The sequence below is a fragment of the Pholis gunnellus genome (genome assembly GCF_910591455.1).
Source record: "Pholis gunnellus genome assembly, chromosome: 4".
In the NCBI taxonomy this organism is placed as follows: domain Eukaryota; kingdom Metazoa; phylum Chordata; class Actinopteri; order Perciformes; family Pholidae; genus Pholis; species Pholis gunnellus.
In genome coordinates, this window is record NC_136530.1 from 8,330,835 (window position 1) to 8,351,241 (window position 20,407).

Consider the following 20,407-nt stretch of genomic DNA (forward strand, 5'->3'; position numbering starts at 1 on the left):
CCTAAGCAGAATAAATCACTGCTGGCGGTGAAGTGCACGCCTGTCTGTACACATCGAGACAGGGTGAGGAGAGAGGGCGAGAGGAGAGGGGAAAGCAGAGGAAAGGAAAACAAAGGAGAGGAGAAAAGGAGACAGGGGGAGTGCAGACGAGGGGGAGGGGGGGGGGGAGCAAGTAACAGAGGGCGTAGATGAGCAGAGACGTGGGAAGGAGAGGAAATGAGAAGAGGGAGGAAGCGAAGGGAGAGATAGGGAGGGGTCCAGCGGAAGGGAAGTGTGAGGAAAAAAGAAAGGGCTATTTCTACCCTCATCAGCACACATGTAGATGAAGTGTGCTCATCTCCAGCAGATCTGTCTTTACAAACAGCCCCATCGTGCTACATGGGGGGGGGGGGGGGGGGGGGGGACTCCCTGCAAAGTGATATAGCCACTCAACACACAGCAAGGCCACCGAAAACATATGTGTTCAGCCACATGCACATCTCTTCCCAGCTCAGGCCACATGCCATGAATAAAACAAATCTCAACACGGGTGGTGCTGGCCCACAGGAAGGCAATGTTTCCATGCATTTGTCATACAATAGGTTGGGTTCACAACGGACTGAATCAATAATTGTGTTCATTCCTGACTGGCACGAGGTCAGTTTTAAAGTGAGAGCGCTCTCATGAGCATGTTCAGATAAAGTGCTGCATTGGTTTTACTTCTACCATTGGGGATACGATGAGCACCCGGATCAAAGGAAAATGCTTAGTTGAGGGAATTAATGTTGAGTTGAGTTAATTGTTCCTTCTCTCATCCTGGGATTTAACCTGGGCTTGGATAAACAAAGTGGTGGTTCAAACAGCAAAATAAAATATTTACAATGATGTATTCCATCCATTATATTTTTCAGACATTTTCAAATAATTTAAGGATTTAGTTCCTTTCTCGCACACAGCACACGACCAATTGTTTGATGCCACTTAAAAAAATTCCTACTTTACTAATTTACTCTAAATGAATCACCTGACGTCACCTGACCTAAAATGTTTGAACTACAGCTATCATTACCAGACACCAGTTGTTTTTCTTGCAGCATGCAGACAGTGGATTTATCACCGGTCACTTCTTTTATACTTAGAGCAGGAGGTGTTTTCACACTGAGCCTGCACACACCCTCAACTACAGTAATTGCTGTCCTCACTATCACCCTACCTATACTGTATCTGCTTTAAAACTGAAATACATGCGCACACACAGAGACGCAAAGATAATAATAAGAGATGTTCTGCAAGGTGTCCCCAGAGGGTTAAGGATCAGCAGGAGAAATGTTAATGATCAATTAGATGTTAGAGTTGCTGGTGATTAAAAACATGGAGGACTTTAGAAGGGCCCTGAGAGCAGTCTGCCGACATCATTGACTCGTCTTTTTCTTCTATCAGTTACTGTACAGGCATACGCACACAAGACACATACACACCCACACACTCGCTGCCATTAAGAGAGAAATGGGCTGCAAATTAAAACTCTCCTGTGACTGCCAAAAATGTAAGTACAGAACAAGAAAGTGGAGGCAGAAAAAAAAGATGGAGAAAGAGGGAGACACAGACATACTGTGTCAGACTGGTTTGTGGTCCAAAAACGTGTGCATTGTCCAGTATTTTTGTTGTTGTTGCACACACCGTTGTTGTTATGACGCCATTATCAAATGGTGCCTTGAAGTCGTGTCACAGGTCATCAGTGACTCACCAGTGCCCCCGTGTTTATTGAATTAGGAACCTAATCAGTGCCTGGAATCCAATTTACTCCGCAATTCACTGTTTCTACTGAAGTAGGGACTGATTTGAGACACACCCTGACATTGTCCACAGAAATAGAGTGGGCTGTGGAGACGAGTGATGCACAGACCGAAAATACATAGAAAACGCAATGCTACATGAAGTTGTTGAAGGAGCCGATGTTCTCCACTGACCATCGGCAGATGGGCCCGATGATCACCAGTTCCAGCTCTGCTAAATTGGGAACATGAAGTCTGTTCTCTAAATGACCTCCTCATCAACAGGATGCACCCTGCAGTCACTCTTCTGTTCATAAAGACAAGAAGGAACTTTAGAAACATCGCTGTTAGCATCACTTACAGTCAGAAGCAGCAGAAACAAAGTCCACTAAAACCACCAAATTGCCCCAGAGACTCAGAGAGTGAACACAAAATTGACTTGACAAGGATATCTCTCCACGTCTTCCTCCATCCCATCGTCCTCCTCTCCCCCTTCCCCAGTCTATTGATTCCTTCTGGATGGATAAGGATATTTAGTCTCTTTATGGGTGCAAATAGCACCGGTCGGATTCTCCCTCCTTCCTTTCTCTCTCTCTGTAACCTTCAGGGACGTCAGCCAGGCCGTGATCTCGTGCTCCGACGGCTGGTTTAAGCTAGCCTCAATTTGAAACAGATATGATATCAGGGACAGCTTTGGATCGATATTTGTCTCTTCCTAGTTCTTCATCCCGGACCTATATGCGGGCAGAGGTCAATGCTTAGCTGATCAATGTACAAGTACAAGTACAATCGATCCACATACTTGGCTTCTACAAACGTTGGTTCTGATGTGAAACCAAATTGCTGCTCAGTGTGTGTCTGGGTTGGCTGCGAAAAGACTGATGCTGTGCTTCCCTTCATGTGGGATGGAAGGTAGCAATGGCAAAGATTCCCATGGCAACAAGACGCAAGTGTTCATGGCATCACACAACTCAAGATTTTGATTGCCAGTGTTACTAATAACAAGTGTGTTTTGCCCACTGAATGAATAATCATTTGGCATTGAGCAGTTGTATTATTGTTCCTGATCAAAATAGCGTTAAATTAAGGTTCAGTTACCTTGACATTTTGCTGGAATGAGGCGTCCATGTTTGAAAGCTTTTCAGACATTTTGGGTATTATTTCTTGCCAAGTTGTATTCTGAAAAAATGTCAAGACTCGCTTCGCCTAGATAGGAAACATGATAATGTTTGAGAAGTTTTAACGCTCAAACATGCAGCATTACAGATATGCTGCCAGAAGCACATGATGGGTCTTTTAAAGTTACATTTTTGTTTATGGAGGTATTGAAAGTCCGGTCGTGTCGTGTCTGGTGTGTATGACGTTGCACATTTGTACTTGGACTTCACAGGAACCGTTGTGTGCAGTTACTGACTCTGTCGGAGGCTATAAAAAAACGTTATGATGTTCACGTGCAACAATAATGGCACCACCGCTGACTAAATTGTTTGGAGATTGCTTGCTTTGTGACTCCCCCCTGTCAAATTTCACCAAAGCTATTTTACTTTCGCACAACTGAAACGCCACTTTTGCCAGATAACTTGGAGAGGAAGCACACAAAGCTGTTACCCCTTGTAATTTGGTATTTTTAGAGGAAAGAGAGAGACACAAACAGACCGGAGAGTGTCAAAAGTCTCCCCAGGAACATACAACTGATCGGTTTCATGCGAGTAGGTTCATAGACATTCGTGACCGCTACATTCTGCAGCAGCCTGGTGTTGGTTGCTTATAAAAAGAGCACCCTTTTCTGGCTTTTGTCACGTTAGAGGCTGCAGAATGGACACCCATTGTTGTCCTACTACTTTTACTTGGCTATCGTGATTTCACCAACTGAAGGGTAAAATAATTCTTACAGTCTAAAAGCAATGTCGGTCGTGAGTAGTAGTAAAAGCTATTCAATAATCTGCTGGCATTCTCTTTTGTCACACTGAATTTAATGGGACTATTGTTTGGAATATGTTGAATCCAAATTGTTTATTTTATTCAGTCTCATTCTGTATCATTTAGCTTGCCCTTGCTGGTGAAATCTGCAAAACGATCAGTTCAGAAATTCATTCGTGTGCGGAGCGTTGAAAACAGATCAGCACCACCAAAGCCAATTTTCTCTAAAACACCAGCATCTCTCTGTGCTGCCTCATCTGCATGAAACTCCCGTCTCCTTTTGTCTCTCCTTCCACCTCTGTGCCATGCCTGCTGTGCTGGGTACAGAAATACCAAAACAACATGCATTTCAAGGTCAGGGAAATGCCACATCGTAGTGTGGCTTGTTGTTTTTCCAGAGCCATGAAAGTGGAGCCACAGACGTCTCCTCGCAAGACTGCTCGCCTTTACAGTTTGTTTTTTGCTTTCTTCTCGTACTCCGACCGTTCACGTTTGCACAATTATTTATTTTTTTAAAATCTCAAATGCATCACCCTTCCTCTGTATGGTTGGTATGTTCTCTCCTCTCTTGACTTGAATAATGGATGTTCCCCTTCAGACTGACACCACACTGAATCCCTGTTCTCTGCCTGTCCAGCAGCAGAGAACAGAACGGTCAAGGTAATACGAGCAGAGTTGCACTTTCTGGGAGGGACGACTTGAATCATTGTCCCTCTGCCTTTAGCTTCTCCCCCCCCCCCCCCAATAATCCAAATGCAACTGCCTCTGTGGTAGCCGACACACATTCAGATATGCACATTGATACATGCGCACACGCACATTAGACAGATGGTTGAAGCTCTGCTCTGACAGAGGCTAAAGCACAGGGCACCTCCACTCTTCAAAGTCTCTTCGCCTCTCCTCTCGCTGCTTTTTCAAACGCCATCTGTACCCAGGAACAATAATGTGACTTAAAACAAGGACATTGCTCTTTTTTTTCTCCCCATGATTAGAAGATAGCAGGAATAAGATTTCTTTCTTCCTCTGCCGTATCATCAAGTCTTTCGGAATGGCAAGCCACAATATAGCTTCTCAAGTAAAAGATAAAAAGATGAGAGGCAGAGCGGCTGAAAACATGTTTGCTTATGTACGCGTGCATCATTGCACGCGTCTAGCTTAGTGAGTGCATGGGCTTGCCCTGCTTACAATGATACAATGCACTAGATGCATGAAGCTGTGTGTGTTTGAGAGAGAGAGAGAGAGACAGAAATGTGTCTTTCGTTACGCAGCAGCCAGGTTTCTCACAACTCTCCTCTCCTCTGGTCTCTCAGAGGAGCAGTCATTTCTCTCAGTCGGCGTTTGGGGAAATGATAGTAGGTTTTAGAGAAAGATCGGCTATGTTTGGGCAGGAGCGAGCGAGAAAAGCACTGTTTCCTTTCATCATCATCGTCGTCGTCATCATCCTTTTAGCATCACCTCCTCACATTCTCTTCCATCACCTTCTCTCCTTTTGTCCTTCCCTCCCTCTCTCCTCCACTTCCACTTTTTCCCTTTCTCCTTTTCATTCCTGCCTTGCACTCTTCCCCACCCCCAGCACTCGCTTCTCGTCTCCCGACTTCTCTCTCTCTCTCTCTCTCTCTCTCTCTCTCTGTTTCCCCCTCCCCAGATTGAGGTAGCGTGTTATTAGTAAGGCAGCCAATGTGCCTGTCGGTGTGTGTTAGGGAGAGATAAGCACAGGTAGAGAGAGTTACATAAGCCGCTGTTGATTACTGTGGAGGAGAGGGAGAGCAGAAAAAGAGAGTGAGAAGAAGAGAGGGAGAGAGTGAGAAAGACGGATTGCTGTACCTTAGTAAGTACATTGTGCTCTAATGTTGCCTGTATGGCTGGCTGGCGGTTGATAAGTAGCCGAGGCTTCTGGGGCTGGTTGAAAGGACAGTCATTAGGTGGGACTCCCGAGACTGGCAGCTTGCTTCGTAGATTGCAAGTTTGTTTTTGTTATGTTTAACGGGAGAAAAATAAACTCTCTTCAAGGTTTACAACGTTAATATGGCATGACAGAGTGGTAATAAACAAACAGCGGAATACACTTTGAATAATCTGCTTCGTGAATCCACACTCATTTTTAAAACTAGTTCATTAATTTCATCTGCGAGTAGTTTTTCTTTCTGATAAATACCAGGATACGGATAAGTCTGGTGGTCTTCTGGATGTTGTTATTTTCAACAAATGCCATGAAAAGAACAAACATTAACAATACATTGATCGTATTGTTGCCCGTGTCGCCCAACCCTGATGGAGCCTGCTCCTCTGCGCCATAGACCTCCATTGTTGTGCATTTATCGAAAACACAACAATGAGCCACACCCGTCACACTGGGTGACCTGTTCATTCAGTACCGTGAACATGGGCGTTGTAGTTTATTGTAGAGTCAATCCCACATGCACCGTCCTCCTGCTCTGCTGCAAACATTACCTAGCTCATGAAACATGTATTTTGAAAACATGTGTCCAAACAAAAGCTCAAGAATGGCTCCACTAAAAATATTAAACTATAAATGTATGAGTCTTCTTTAAAGATATACTCATCAGTAAGAACAGATGGGCTTAAAGTCCAACCTTGTTTATTCTACTGTTGTACATGATCATAAAGAACTGGTCTCTCTTCATACGGGTTAACAGCTACAAGCAACAGAGTCGTGATTTATATTAACACATTGAGACACATTTTTACGGGATAATAAAGAAAGCCAAGCTAGGTATGCAAAGCTCAAATTAAGGGAAAAGAAACTAGTGATTGGTCAGATGAAATCAGCAGACAAATCAATGATTGATGCTGGTTGCTTTTACATTGTCACACACTTTGTACACCTCTATATATATATATGTTAGATTGCATTCCACTCCACCTTGACATATTTTTCCTTCACATCGATCTGTTCCTCCTCTCTAGCGATACAGAACGGAGTAAAGCAGGAGTGTTACTCAGCACAACCTTCAACAATGTGGCTGTCAAAGAACATCCATTATATTTCACTACCTGAAGCAAGCGCCCTTGATAGTGGCTTACTCTTATTCCACTTTGAATTCTTAAATAAGTGAATTGTGTTTATATCTCAAGACTGCTCTAGTCTGCGCTGGATACTATAGTGTGTAGACACATATAGGAGACAATGCACACACACACACACACACTGTAAAATGATGGGTGATGATGTCAACTACCACCTCACTTCCTTACAATGCTTATGTGCAAACTCAAGGACAAGAGTAGCTAGTGCACACTTGAACAACAAAAGTACACACATAGAAAGGTTAAATCTCTCCCACATATACACACCCGCAATCAGTCACGGAGGATTGCAAATGATCAGGGACACCTCTATTGCTCTTTTCACACTTCATTCTCAATAGCACCTCTTCAAGTCATCACTTAAGTATGTGTGTGCGTATGTATTGTATGTGTGCGTTTGTGCCGTGCCTTCATCAGTATGCCAAGCATTTGTCCAGAAGCCCTCCAGCCAGAACCAGCTTAGGAGCAGCTCAATGCCAAACAAGTGTGAGGATTAAAGGACGAATACAGTCCTCCCCTCCCTCCTCTCGTCTCAGCGGAGGAAGTGAACGAGCGATGCTCTCCTCTTCCTTAACTACCGCTGAGGTGCCCTTGAGCAAGCCTTTTGGAGTTGCTAAGTGCCTTGCAGCAGGAGACTGTTGTGAAATTGGGCGGATTCCAAATATCAAGGTGAAGCACGGTGTCGGATGAGTTTTAATGCTTATTACATTTTCAAATCTAAAAAAAAGTCTTTTACCAATCTTACTGACGCACACAAACAGCTCTCCCCAAAGACACAGCACTGACCTCTATTTTACCTCACATACAGCACATGCATGACAACTACAGTAATAACTGAAGAATACCGGAGGAACAGCAATGGTTATTGTTTGCGCTGTGTAGATCCCATTAGAATTGTTATTTTTCTGCTTCTGACAAGCTAACTAAAATGTACAGGTACAGAGTTGGCACAAGAGGATGTTAGGAAGTGGACATTGTGGAAGCCTGTCGGGGGAGAAGGAGCCAGATAGGTAAAACAAAAAAGAAAGAATAAAACAGAATAATTTACGATGAATAGCAGTTAATGAGATCATCCAACAGGCGGAAGGCAAGTGCTTTTGTTTGGGTCTGTGCAGAGCAGAGTGTGGGTGGTCAGTTAAGATTGTTGATTTGTTTCACAGTTGCAGAGTCAGAACCTTGTATATTACACACCTCAACAACAAACTAATTGGTTATCAGTTTTTGCCTATTTCCTTCCCTATCGCACCTTGAAGTACTTTACTGCTGCAGGAGGACACTGATCCCTACAGCTTACCGTGGATATGTTTTTTTTTTTGCAATGCTTCCAGTATTTGGAAAAAGGCGAGAAAATTGCAGAGAAAGTGCAAATGAGTCAAGTAAACTTTCTTTGTGCTGCAAACTATATTAAAAAAATATTTCCAGATTTGTGTTTCACATTTTTTTTCTTTCCAATTGAAACTGTTTTTCAAATAATACAAATAACATCAGTAAATTATTTAATGATTAATAACAAGCTCCACCTGAGATATATACGATATGTTTCATCAATGATTGGCTTTCAAAGAGTGGCTTTTTATTTCGACGCCAGGCTGGAAAGTAAATAACCTTGTGCTGCCTGTGTGCTGGAGAGAGAAAAAAGAACAAAAGGGGGAGTGAGACGGTCGAGGTGCTCTTCCGAATAAGAATTCAGGGGAGCAAGCGCCATGAGACAGCAGGAAGTATAAAAAAGAGCTGGGGAGAGGGATAGGCATGTACAAAAATGTGGAATAACAATAAGGAGGGTTTTTGTGTGTGAGAAAGAGACTGCACACAATGATGCTCAAACACGAAATTCCCCTCTTTCTCACTGCCTCTCTTTTATTCAGTCTCCGTCACGCAGACATGCCTGTGTGCACACACAGTATTATGTAAATAGTCTCTTCGGCAGAGTGCTGCTGTCACTGGGCGAGCATCCTTTGGGCCATCTAGGCAGCCTCATTAAAACAAGGCACAGCATCCATTAATAGATACCAGTGCGCACATGCACACATACATATATTTATTGTATATACAGTCAGTAACGCACACGGACGCATTCACAGACACCAATAAGTACCTCCCATGGAGCACAGTCTCTGAATGTTCCTCTCAGGTGGCAGTCAAAAAATATCTCCAAGGAAACGGCTCAAATGTCACTGAGAACAATGCATGAGGAGTGTGTGTACGGCTGACTGTGACTGGAGCTAGCATGAAGGAAGACTGGATTGTGTGGCTTTAACCAGACTCGAGACCAATGCCACAATACAGCCTCACGTGCACAGTGTACGGTTTGTGTGTGTGTTGCTTCTATACTATTTATCTCTGTCTTACCTCTTTCTCCACACCCACTGTAAATCGTTGTAAATGCAGCACAAGGTTTAGTTTCAGAGGATTTAAAAAAAATTAAAATTAAAAGACTACTACTTGGAAAAATAATGTTTAACATTGTCGGACTGTAAAAAAACGCAAAATTGAGCCGAACACGTAGGTAGAAATGTATGGACCGTGGATGTTGTGTCTAAACCCTGTAAAGTAAAAGGGGCCTGTGTTTGTTTTTGATCTGCTGGCCCCGCAGGTGGCTCCCGAGGTGTGGGCTTCATCCGCTTTGATAAGAGGATAGAGGCTGAGGAGGCCATCAAGGGCCTGAACGGACAGAAGCCAACAGGGGCCGCCGAGCCCATCACGGTCAAGTTCGCCAACAACCCCAGCCAGAAGACCAGCCAAGCCCTCCTGTCACAACTCTACCAGTCCCCCAATCGCCGATACCCAGGCCCCCTCCACCACCAGGCTCAGAGGTTCAGGTGAGTGCTGGGGCGGTGCATAGAGAGGGTCATGGAGGAGCAAGTGGGGCAGGGAAGAGACAGGATAAAGGAGGGAAAGGGTTCAGGTAGTGTTTTGAAATGCATACAGGGTAACTGGTTCCAGAGATGTGTAAAATGCAGAGTTTCCCAACCTTGGGAGCTGACCCAGTGTACAGGTTTTTTCTGATATTTATTTGGTGACCTCATCGAAATTCCTATTTAAAGTGACTGGATTCTATTGTTCTGTAATTCCGAAGGCAGTCCTGCTCGACAAGCAGCTTATAATGTGTCATAGAGTTGCAAAGTGGGAGGAGCCATTTCAGGTGCCCCTGGTTCCAGAAGTAAAAGTCCCATCCTTTCTCTCCATAAACAATGTCACGTGACTCACACTTGTGGACGTGAGACTCTCGTGTTTGACGATTGAAAATATCTGGTTCTTTGATCAAATGTCAAAGATTGTGGCTTGTATATGCTACATTAACCATAAGGTGAGAAGTTAACTATGTCTCACAAGGTGCATTTTGTTCAATTTGGGGGGGGGGGTTTCGAGCTTAAATATTTACTTATGTGTTACTAATACATAATATTACTATGTAATACTTAAAACTAATGGCTGCCACATAAACCGAAAGCATTGTTACATAAACTGGGAGCCTTTTAATGGGGATTCAGAGTGGGAAATATACTTCCAGGAACCTGCTCCTCCTACATCCCAGCTCTATGCCAGAGACATTATGTACAGTATAGGCATAATGTGATGTAGAACAACAATGGGGTCACGAGGGCCATCTGCCCAAAAGGTTGGGAATCTCCAGGTTCAAGTGTTCAAGTTAAGCAAGTAATACTCATCAGCAAACTTTACAAACAGTACTAGTTTATAGATCATATCATGAATTCTGAAACAAGTATGTCATCTAATGGGGTCTGATTGATGGCGTGATTAACATTTGGAAAGCTTCTGTGTGTTTGGTATCATTAAATGACAAACAGGATTCTATATGTGGATATTTAACATCATCAGTCTCAGACTCGATAGCAAATATTCTTGGTTGAAGTAACAATAAATGAGTTTAATAAAGGAAACACGTCTGTTCCAAACAACAGGCCCGATTTAGAAAACATTTGCACCAAATGCAATTTGCAATGTTCGAACAGGGGATGTCACACCCGCACAAAGAGCGCATGAGTCACAGCAACGTCAGTGATGCAACTTTTCTCCTGTGAACATTTATTCCAGCAAAGGCTTTCCCCCTTTTTGAATGGCAGGTGTGAGCTCTGCACCTGGTGCAGGTGTCAATAAATCAGACCCTGTGAGCGCTCTGTGTGAGTCCACCCGGACCAGAGAGGAACTGTTCATAAGAGACTGTGGGGTTCTGTCGTTCACAACTACGTATTTCTCCTCATTTCATCATGCTGCCATCATGTCAACACAGAATATTCCCTGAGTAGCCTGGGCAGAAAACATGTATTTGGATTATAATATTGGAACTGTTTATCAAACAAAAGCTTCGTTGTCTCTCTGACTTTAAAGCCCTAATTCTGCATGATATGGTCACAGTGATCCAATGAACCATAATGTTATTTTTGTAGTTGACCCACTTCAAATACACTGTCAATATAAAAACACATTTGCAGGATTTACTAGACATAATCTATTGTATTAAGTCCCTGCATTAGAAGCTGGAAGTTATTTAAGACAGACTAATGTCTTACATCCAATAAACAAAGGGCAAATTAAGACAAGTGACATCAAAATTTATATAAGGATTTTGGTTTTAACCTTGTTTCAACTTGATGAAATTGAGTACATATGAAATACCTTAAAGCTGTTTTCAAAAAAAATGTTTTGCCCAGGTAATTTATCAAGTTACAATACACCATATACAGTAAATGGCTGAAACACTGTATATATTGCATCCTCCCTGGTCATTTCCAGCCACTCACTAATTACGCAAACAATATATATATATTTTAATGTTTTATATGACACCTACAGAGAGTTTGGGCTTACTTTATTGAGGTCATGTCACCTTTCACCTCAACAAAACACAAGACAGAAACAGGTGATTGTATGATATTACGCTCTATCATCCAATCCAACGGGAACGTCTCAGAATTGGAGAGAATGTGTGCTTATACAATTTCCTCTCTCTTTCAATAACACTAAGCCAGTCGTGCTGTTTACTCTCTATCAAAGTCAGAGCTTGGAAGGTATTTTTCTTCTGGAGCGGCTTCCCTGGTGTGACACCTGAGCGATGTAGCGTGGCTGTGTGTCTGTGATACGCCAAGCCAATTTACAGGCTCCGCAGGAGAGCTGTCGCTTCTCATCACAACTCACAACCACGGGACACTTCCGCACCGTGTCTCTGTGCTCCTGCTCTCTGCTCTCAAGCCACAACGCAACACTGTAGAAGTTAAAAATGTGCTCAATGTAATAACCCTGAGCTGTTGTTTGCTCTGTTTATCCCTTATGAAGACTAAATTAAATCTAAAGTGAGAAATGCAATAGCGTGTTTTAAATGTAAAACTACTTATTATAAACAAAAACATTTGGCAATAATGATCTACTGATGTATGCCAGAAACAAAATGAAATGTAAATTAGCGCTGGAAATACAATCCATTACAGATTGTAAAACTGATACTTGTTTAACATACAAGTTTGTGCTTGTATGACCCTAAAAGACCCAAGAATAGAATCACAAACGCATCAATCCTGTGTGACTACATCACATGGTTTATCCATAATGTGCTTGTACAGCATGGTCCTTTCTCCAAGCCAAGCAAACATAACCGACTCAACACACAGAACAGCGAGCCCAAGATCGCGGCTCGTCTCCGATCCTCTGTCGTTAACTAATGGTACTAATTAGCAAATTAGCCTTATTATATCCAGGGCAGGAGCCAATTTTAATTGAACAGATTGTTTAAAAAAAAAAAAGAGAGAAGACAAAAACACCCATTTCCCCCATCAACATGCATTGAGAGAAAGCACAAAAGCCCTATTGTTTATATCGAGCTTGGAGAGGCAGTGTGAAAAGCTGGCAGAGTGTTTGCGTGGTGAGTGTGCATCAGTGTGCGTTCGTACATGTGCGAGAGGGACAGATAGTGAGAGAGGGAGACAGGGAGAGAGAAAGAGAGGGAGAGAGAGAGAGAGAGTTAGCAGCAGGTTGTTTTGTTGTGGCCCAACGGCCCGGCGGCCAGCAGATGTCTTCGTGCTCCCGGGCCTGGAGCTCCTCTCCTCTGAGCACCCTCTCCAATTGACTCGTTTACCCACAAAGCAGCCTGCTTGTTCCCTTCCCACATAATGGGCTAATTACTGCTTTAATGATTCCGTATATCCTACGTTTTGGTAATGTTAAGAGAGAAAAGTGCGACAGTGCATACACACTTTGAACCCGAACAACAAGTAGTCCTACAAAATATAAATATAATATCAAAACTCAGATGGTTTGTATAAAATGTAAAAAGGTTACATAACTTAATTCAGCTGAACTTAAGATATGACTTTATTTAGATATTTTTAAAATGTAAATGCATCATAAACATAAAAACAGCAACTAGCCACTATAAAATAAACCATTTTAGAGAACAGGTTATTACAGTGCTCTTCAGTCCTGATCCTCAGTACTCAGATTTCTAATTAATAAGGTACTTAACTACAATTACCTGGCATCCCGGTGATTAATTGTCCCTGATTAGAGGACTACTGATCTGTCATCTCTAACATGCAATGTAAATTTAATTTGAAATGATCAATATTAATATTATTGTGATTGTTATTATACAAGTTATTTAATACAAATCCTTCAAAACCTAATTGCTTTCTTAATTGCAATAAAATAATAATTAAGTTCTGTGTTTCTCGTGTGAGAAAAAACTAATGTAGCTTTTGAATGGTGCAATTGTAGAGTAGTTACCAGGATCATGTTGTGATAAAAAGCAAAAATATTCAATACATTTTTTTGTATGTATGTAGCAGTTGTGCTGGAAGAAATCAAATGCTTGTTGACTGAAAGAGAGAAGAAGAAACAACCTGCGTAGGCGAGGCTAAGTCAGAGAGTTTGTAGTGTTTTCAAGAGGAACGAGGTGTCGCTGGCCAGCTGTTGCTCAATAAGCCGTGGCCCCTTTCCATTAGGCCAGAAGAGTTAATAAGACATGAGACAGGCCAGACCCAAGTGAGGAATGAAGGTCATTGAGTCACCAAGCAGACTGCATCCATCCAAGAGGGCCCACATTTCATACAGCCTACAGGTTTCTGAAGTCCAGCTCACAAACACACACACAACCACACACACACACACACACACAGCGCGCTGGGTTCTTAAACCACACACATACACAAACAAACACTTTCACACAAACTGCACACTGGCTGACTGGCTGTCGCTCACAGGGCTAGTTATTATGAAACCACCAACAATTCCCAAAACCTAACCCTTTTAGACAGAGGACACCCTCTGACTAACACTCAGCCATTCCACCTGACCCGTTAGCACTTAACAGGTTGACCCCGACCACAAAGACAGACATTCGCAACTTCATGGCTAGTTTAACATTCAGTTGTGTTTTTGTTGGTCCACCTCATAGAAAACATACTTATCATAATCACCTCTCTCGCTCACCATCATTCAAATGCCGAACCATTACACTGACAGAACTCTGGATCGTTTCCTGTCATCTCAGGCGTTCTCTCAATTGAGTTAACACTAATTAAAGACCATAGTTGGTGAAAAGATTCTTTTCTCCAGCTTCAAATAAACCATCAATATGGTGGCATAAATTGTATGGATACCCACATGCAATTTCTACATGTAAAGTAAACCGATGATTTGCCCTCGCATAGCGCTATGGCTAGCCTAGCATCCCGGTATAGCCGTGTGCCATGCTATGTTCACGCCGTGCCGCCATTAGTGCTCTGTATGTGACTGTAATAGTGAAGTGTCCACTGCTGTCGTATTGTATAACAGTTAACCAGTCACACCTACAGTAACGTCGATGCTCCTGTAACACTCTGCTCTGGCATTAGCTAGCTAGCATTAGCTAGCCTGTGAAGTAGCGCAGTGGCCGACCGCACTGATGGTACTGTAGCTTCATTAACTGATGATAGCATTTTCTGGTGGGGCTCCTCGGTGTAATGGGCCAACTATAGATGGGTTTGTTTGTTCTTGAGTGAGGAGGACCATGCAGTTCCTACAGGGACTTAACATTAGTTCCATTGAGTGAGTCGACCATCTGCCCACCATTAACCCCAGAACCCTCCTTCTCTTTACAGGCTGGACAATTTGCTTAATATGGCCTATGGCGTAAAGAGGTAATTAAAAACTTCACCCAATGCCAGATGTCCATGTTGACTCAATGATTTTTCAATATCCTTTTTTTCTGTTCTTTTTTTAATTATTATTAGTTTACATTTCCTTGTATTTTTGCCGTCACTTTGCGTTTGACAATTCGTTGAAGGTCAACTGCATTTTTGGTTCTTTGATTTGTTTGGGTTTTCTTCTCGTAACCCTGAGTTTCGTTTTAAAAGCCTACCAATCACTTAAGGTGTAAAAAAAAGAAAATCAGTCTTTCTTTTCAGTGGTGATGAATTTGCTTTGTTTTGATTATGACAAGTGCTGGTGTTGTTGGGATTGTTTTGGGTTGTTTCTGTGTACTGAATGGATTTTGTTCTCTGGTGTAATACTCCTAATTTCTAGGTGTGTTTTGTTTTGTACCGGATTCAGGTTCTCCTGCCTTGTCACTCTACAGCTATTGCTTGGGAACATTATTTTTTATGCATCACTTTGATTATCTAGGTATTACCTCACTACACCATTAGAATAAAACCTCTCTACATCCACCATCAAGTATGTACACAATTCTTTATGACATCAAGTATTAAGTACATTAAGTACATCTGTGCGGTGGAAGCCATGACAAAATGACATATTGCCTTAATTTCTTGGCAGTACTAGCTGAGATGAGGTAGTGTTCAGCGAGGACACAGGATGAGGCTGGATGAACCTGGATCCCTGCTGGAAACAGGAAATGCTGTTTCACTGCAGACAGCTCCAGCTTTGCTCGGCACTGCTCTGCTCGAATTCCTTCCTTTCGCCTCCCTGTTTCATTTTGCTTTCCCGCTACCTACGGTCTTACATCACCCTGAGCTGTGGTGAAACTGTGGTGATAGATGTTTCATGTGCTGACCTTGGCATCTTGCATGTTGCAAGCACAGGGGACACCATCTGAAGGCAGTTTAGCAACTCTAACAGAGATGAAGTTTTATCTTGAGAGAAATGCTCCCTTAGCAAGTTCCCCTGAAAAGCTGTTATAAGCCCGATAAGCACAGTAGCCTCACTCTGAGTCTCTTTATAATTTTATAAAGGTGAAAATAGTGTCTGGTTCCTGCCGTCCTGATTGCAAAGCATGCCATCAACTTAGAAGTGCTTTTCAGTGATCTGAGGTTATTATTTGAAAGGAAAGAGAAGAAAGATGTTAAGAGCTGGAGATGGTTGGCTTTAGAAAGGACAGAATAGATATCTGGTCAGCTACACTGTTGCTATGCAACCCCTGGTCTCGTCTGTAACATTGGTTAGTGTTCGGTCCCGCTCTGATGGGTACGCTCGCATGCACATTTACACACACACACAAGTGCACTCACACAGACACACATGTACATACAGGCACGCGCATCGCCACATTCTCGCAGTTAGCTAGCCTCCAAACCGTCACACGTTCACATACTTCAGCTTTTGCATATAAATCACCACACGTTTTCTTCCCCCCCCCCCCGAGCCCAGCAGGAGAGGCATGAATGCAGCCGAGCATGTCAGACAAGGCCTCGACGTGGTGAAGCCAGTAGAGATTCTTTGATACTGAAGAAAATATGAACAAAGGATTGGGAACCCTTTAAATTACAGTTTGCTTTACAGCAAATATGAAATAGATGAATATGAAAAATCCCTTGTATCTCAGTCATAGATTTAGGACAGGTTACTATAATCTAATTCATGTTATCATACAGAATGTGTGTAAGTGTCTGTATATATATATATATATATATATATATACACATAGACACACATACACACACTAATGTAATCTGTTTTATGTCACTTAATGCATTCAAAAAAAAAGTCTATAAAGAGCAAGAGCCCTCACTAACAATACGCTAACCTCCCTAGGTGCTCGCATTAGCGTCCAAGGCAACTACAATGGCCAGAAGCAAACTCTGCGTGACCAAAGTCATGCAGGAAGGTCGCAGTGATTGCCGGCCATATATAGTCGCTGGAGAGAGTGAGAAGGGCGGGGGCCCTGAGCAGAAAGCGGCGCTATCGATCAGTGCCACCAGCTCCGGAATAGAACAGAACAGAACACCCTGCAGACTGCGGGAGGAGTGGGAGGAATACACTTTGTACCTTAATGCCACTGGGCGTAAAGTGCTTCCATTTTCCATTTAGTTTGCTCCCTCTCCCCTCCCTCTCTTTCATTAAGAAAGCAGCCTTCTCTGAGACAGCTGCAGCAAAGCGGAAATCTCAATTAAAGCACACCCAATAATGCCTATAGTCGTTTCTTGGAGAGAGGTGGCATAAGAAATTATCCTTTTTATCTCATTTACCTTTTATTTAAAAGTGGTGATTTTTTTTTTTTTCTCTCCTCCTTTCCTTTTCCTTTGAGCGGAAAGGCAATTAAGTGAAGTCAACTGAGGATTCAAATCTCTTGCATCACAAGAAAAAGGAGAAGATTATGAGGCGAATGAGAACAGATTTAGCAGGCTGGTGCATGATCTTCGATGGATTTCTAGAAACGGTTTAATTCAACAACTTCCTGCAATTTAGCTCCTGAAGGAGCCCACTCAAGGACACAAAGAGAGAACCTTCATCTGCATCTCCTTAAGCGGAAATACGGCTCTGCACTGTCGTCACTCCTTACATTCCTCTCAGAACTGAGGAGCTCATTTAGTAGTAGCTATGCAGACACGTGCATTTAGACATGAACACGCGCATACAATAAACATGCATGCATATGCATCCTAAATTATCTGATGTGTATTTAGCTTGGAGATCACTTTTCTGTAGTTTGAACCATACACTGTAAAGAGTTAAAAGATGAAGCTTATTATTTATCATGGCTGTAGACAGATGCGTATCAGAAGGTTTAGCGGCATGGCAAGCTTTTCTATTTGGAGGGAGGATTATCTTTGAATATTTGGTTCACAGCTTGTTGATGGAGATAGGTTTTTCACCAGTTTATGGCCATTTCATGTACTAGATGCAAACATTTTGTTCAACTGTGTACTTCAACCTGTTCAATTAAAACTCTCTTTTTCCTCTCTCCCCGTCTTCTGCTCTCCCTTTCCTCTCAGGTTCTCCCCCATCACCATTGACAGCATGACCAGCCTGGTTGGCATGAACATCCCTGGGCACACGGGCACCGGTTGGTGCATCTTCGTGTACAACCTGTCGCCAGATTCAGATGAGAGCGTGCTCTGGCAGCTGTTCGGGCCCTTCGGCGCGGTCAACAACGTCAAGGTGATCCGTGACTTCAACACCAACAAGTGCAAAGGCTTCGGCTTCGTCACCATGACGAATTACGACGAGGCGGCCATGGCCATCGCCAGTCTCAACGGCTACAGGTTGGGCGACCGCGTCTTGCAAGTCTCCTTCAAGACTAACAAGACACACAAGTCCTGAACTTTAACAGGTAGAAGCAGTTGCCCCGCGACTTTGTCTGCTCCCAAATTGCCCCCAACCCCCCCCCCCCCCCCCCTCCCACACCTCCACCCGTCCCTTAGCCCCTTCAGTCACTACCACTACCACCCTACTACAGCCATCCAACACAGCAAACCCAAACTCCAACCGGAACACAAAGCAACCGACAAACCATCAAACAAATTGAACTAGAAATGGCTTATATTATAACTTTGGACCTATAAGCCAATGTTGCCTATGTATTACAAAAATGAAACGATGAAAAATGTTCATGAATTTTTTGGAAGCTCCTGTGATAATGCAGGCTTCTCTTTGTTGTATATTCTTTCTGTTTGTTGTGGTTGTTTAAATTATTTCTCTCTTCTGTGTAAACAGTAGCAAATCCCTGTATTTCCCCTTATTTCAGAGAAGAGAATGTCCTTTTTAGATTGAAACCTTTTCTCTGTCTTGATTCAGGATTTGTTTTTCTTTTGTAAATCCGGATCCACTGTCGTTAGTATTATATACCTCCCTGTCGGTAAAAGGGAGGGGGCTCTTTTTTAAATTGGTGAACCATTCATTCATTTTTAGTGTGTATCAAAAAGTTCCCCTTATCTATTATAGATGGGATTCCACAATCCCACAAACTCTGATGTAGAAAAAAAAAAAGAATTTCTAACATTGTTTTTGTTTTGTATCGCAAACAAAACATAATGTCTTTCCTCACAGTGGTTCAGGGAGATGGGGCGAGGGAGGGGATGGGTTAGCTTTCCTGATGACACGTTCAGTAATTTAAGAAAAAAAAAATAACACTGTTGCCAAAGAGAAGATCTCTTTGCTTGAAAAAAAATGCATTTAGAAAAAGATAAAAATAAAGAGAAAGAAGATCTATTTTTATAAATGATAATTAAAATAATAATTATTGAAGAATTTTTACAAGAATCTGGATTTGAAAAAAGAGAAAAATATTTTGACTGGCTAACTAGGGGGGTCCGGGGCGGGAGGGAGGGGGCACCACCTTGTCTCGTCGTTCTGCCGTGGTACTTTATAGGATCAAAGGTTGTTTGTTTTTTGGGAAATCCAAGTTGGCAGTGATTTTGTAGATGGAAGGGAGGCAAACTGAGGCAGGTGATTTTGGTAATTTTTCACATATGTACTAGTGCGTAATTATTCAACAGCGATACCCAAAAGGGAAGGGAGAGGGGTCTTTCCAAGGCCTAACCATCCTTATAGTCCAGAGCCCAAAGCAAGAAGACCCTTTGTCCACTTGTTTTCCTGTTTTTGTCATCAGTTAATATGGGATATCAGTAAATAGATATATACACATCTATCCATTTAGAGAGCATACTATACATTATCTATATCATTTTCTTCGCTCTGCGTTTGTGAACTTACATTTGAAAAGAACTTCCTTTTAGCGATCAACAGTAGGTGCTATACTACATTATTCACATATCTTAAATATCCAAGTTTGTTGTTCTATGTGTTGTTTAAAGAAAAAAAAAACTTTGATGTTGGCATTGAATTGAGCTGCTGTTCTTTGTTTAATATTTGTTTATTGTTGGCCCAAAAATCTGGTGAGACTATTTCTTTGCTGAATAACCAGATGAACGAATTTGGGCCTTGTAAGAATCACTGAACAAATTTTGATTTTGTATTTTTTTTTGTTTGGCTTGCTGACTTTTAGGTTACTTGCTGAGCGTGAAACGTTTGTCAAAACTAAATGATGATTAGCTAGTTCCGTTAGTCTAGATATTTGTTTCCTTAAAAAGGATCTATGACAACTGTGTCTTTATTTGCTGTGTACAAATAGATGATATATATATACATATATAGTCTACATTTGTTTTACAATATCTACTGTACGATATGAGTTGTCACTGTTCTTTTGTTTGAGCTTGTCTTTTTCATATGACAACTTATTATGAAGTGGTGGTTCAGTTACTTAGAAAAACTTGTGAGGAAACTGTTCAATTGTTGTCATGTTGCTTGTGGAGAAAAAAAAAGATTTGGATTAACTTTCAGTTAGCTACCGCGGCAAAAGAAACCGAACAAAAGCTTAGAATATAACTGTATTTGTTTATCTGCTTATTTACTTATCTATTTTTTAAACTATTTATTTTTCTATTTATTTGTATTTATTATCTATTTATTAATTGATTAATTTATCTGTGTATTTATGTATTTATTTGTTT

General features: G+C 42.0%; 1 protein-coding gene across 6 annotated transcripts in view; it reads left to right on the forward strand.

The window, feature by feature from the left end:
• Positions 1-18,215, forward strand: part of elavl4 (ELAV like neuron-specific RNA binding protein 4) — a gene marked incomplete at both ends in the record, with an annotated part of 69,041 nt that extends 50,826 nt beyond the window's left edge. For 4 of the 6 annotated variants that reach the window (XM_079157502.1, XM_079157503.1, XM_079157507.1 and 1 more), the window contains 3 exons: positions 9,316-9,541; positions 14,816-14,854; positions 17,888-18,215. In XM_079157502.1, coding sequence (XP_079013628.1) covers positions 9,316-9,541; positions 14,816-14,854; positions 17,888-18,215 — 593 coding nt within the window. Of the gene's footprint in view, positions 1-9,315; positions 9,542-14,815; positions 14,855-17,845 lie in introns of all 6 variants that reach the window. The other 2 variants (XM_079157504.1, XM_079157506.1) reach the window with 2 other exon arrangements.
• Between the last annotated feature and the right edge of the window lie 2,192 nt (positions 18,216-20,407).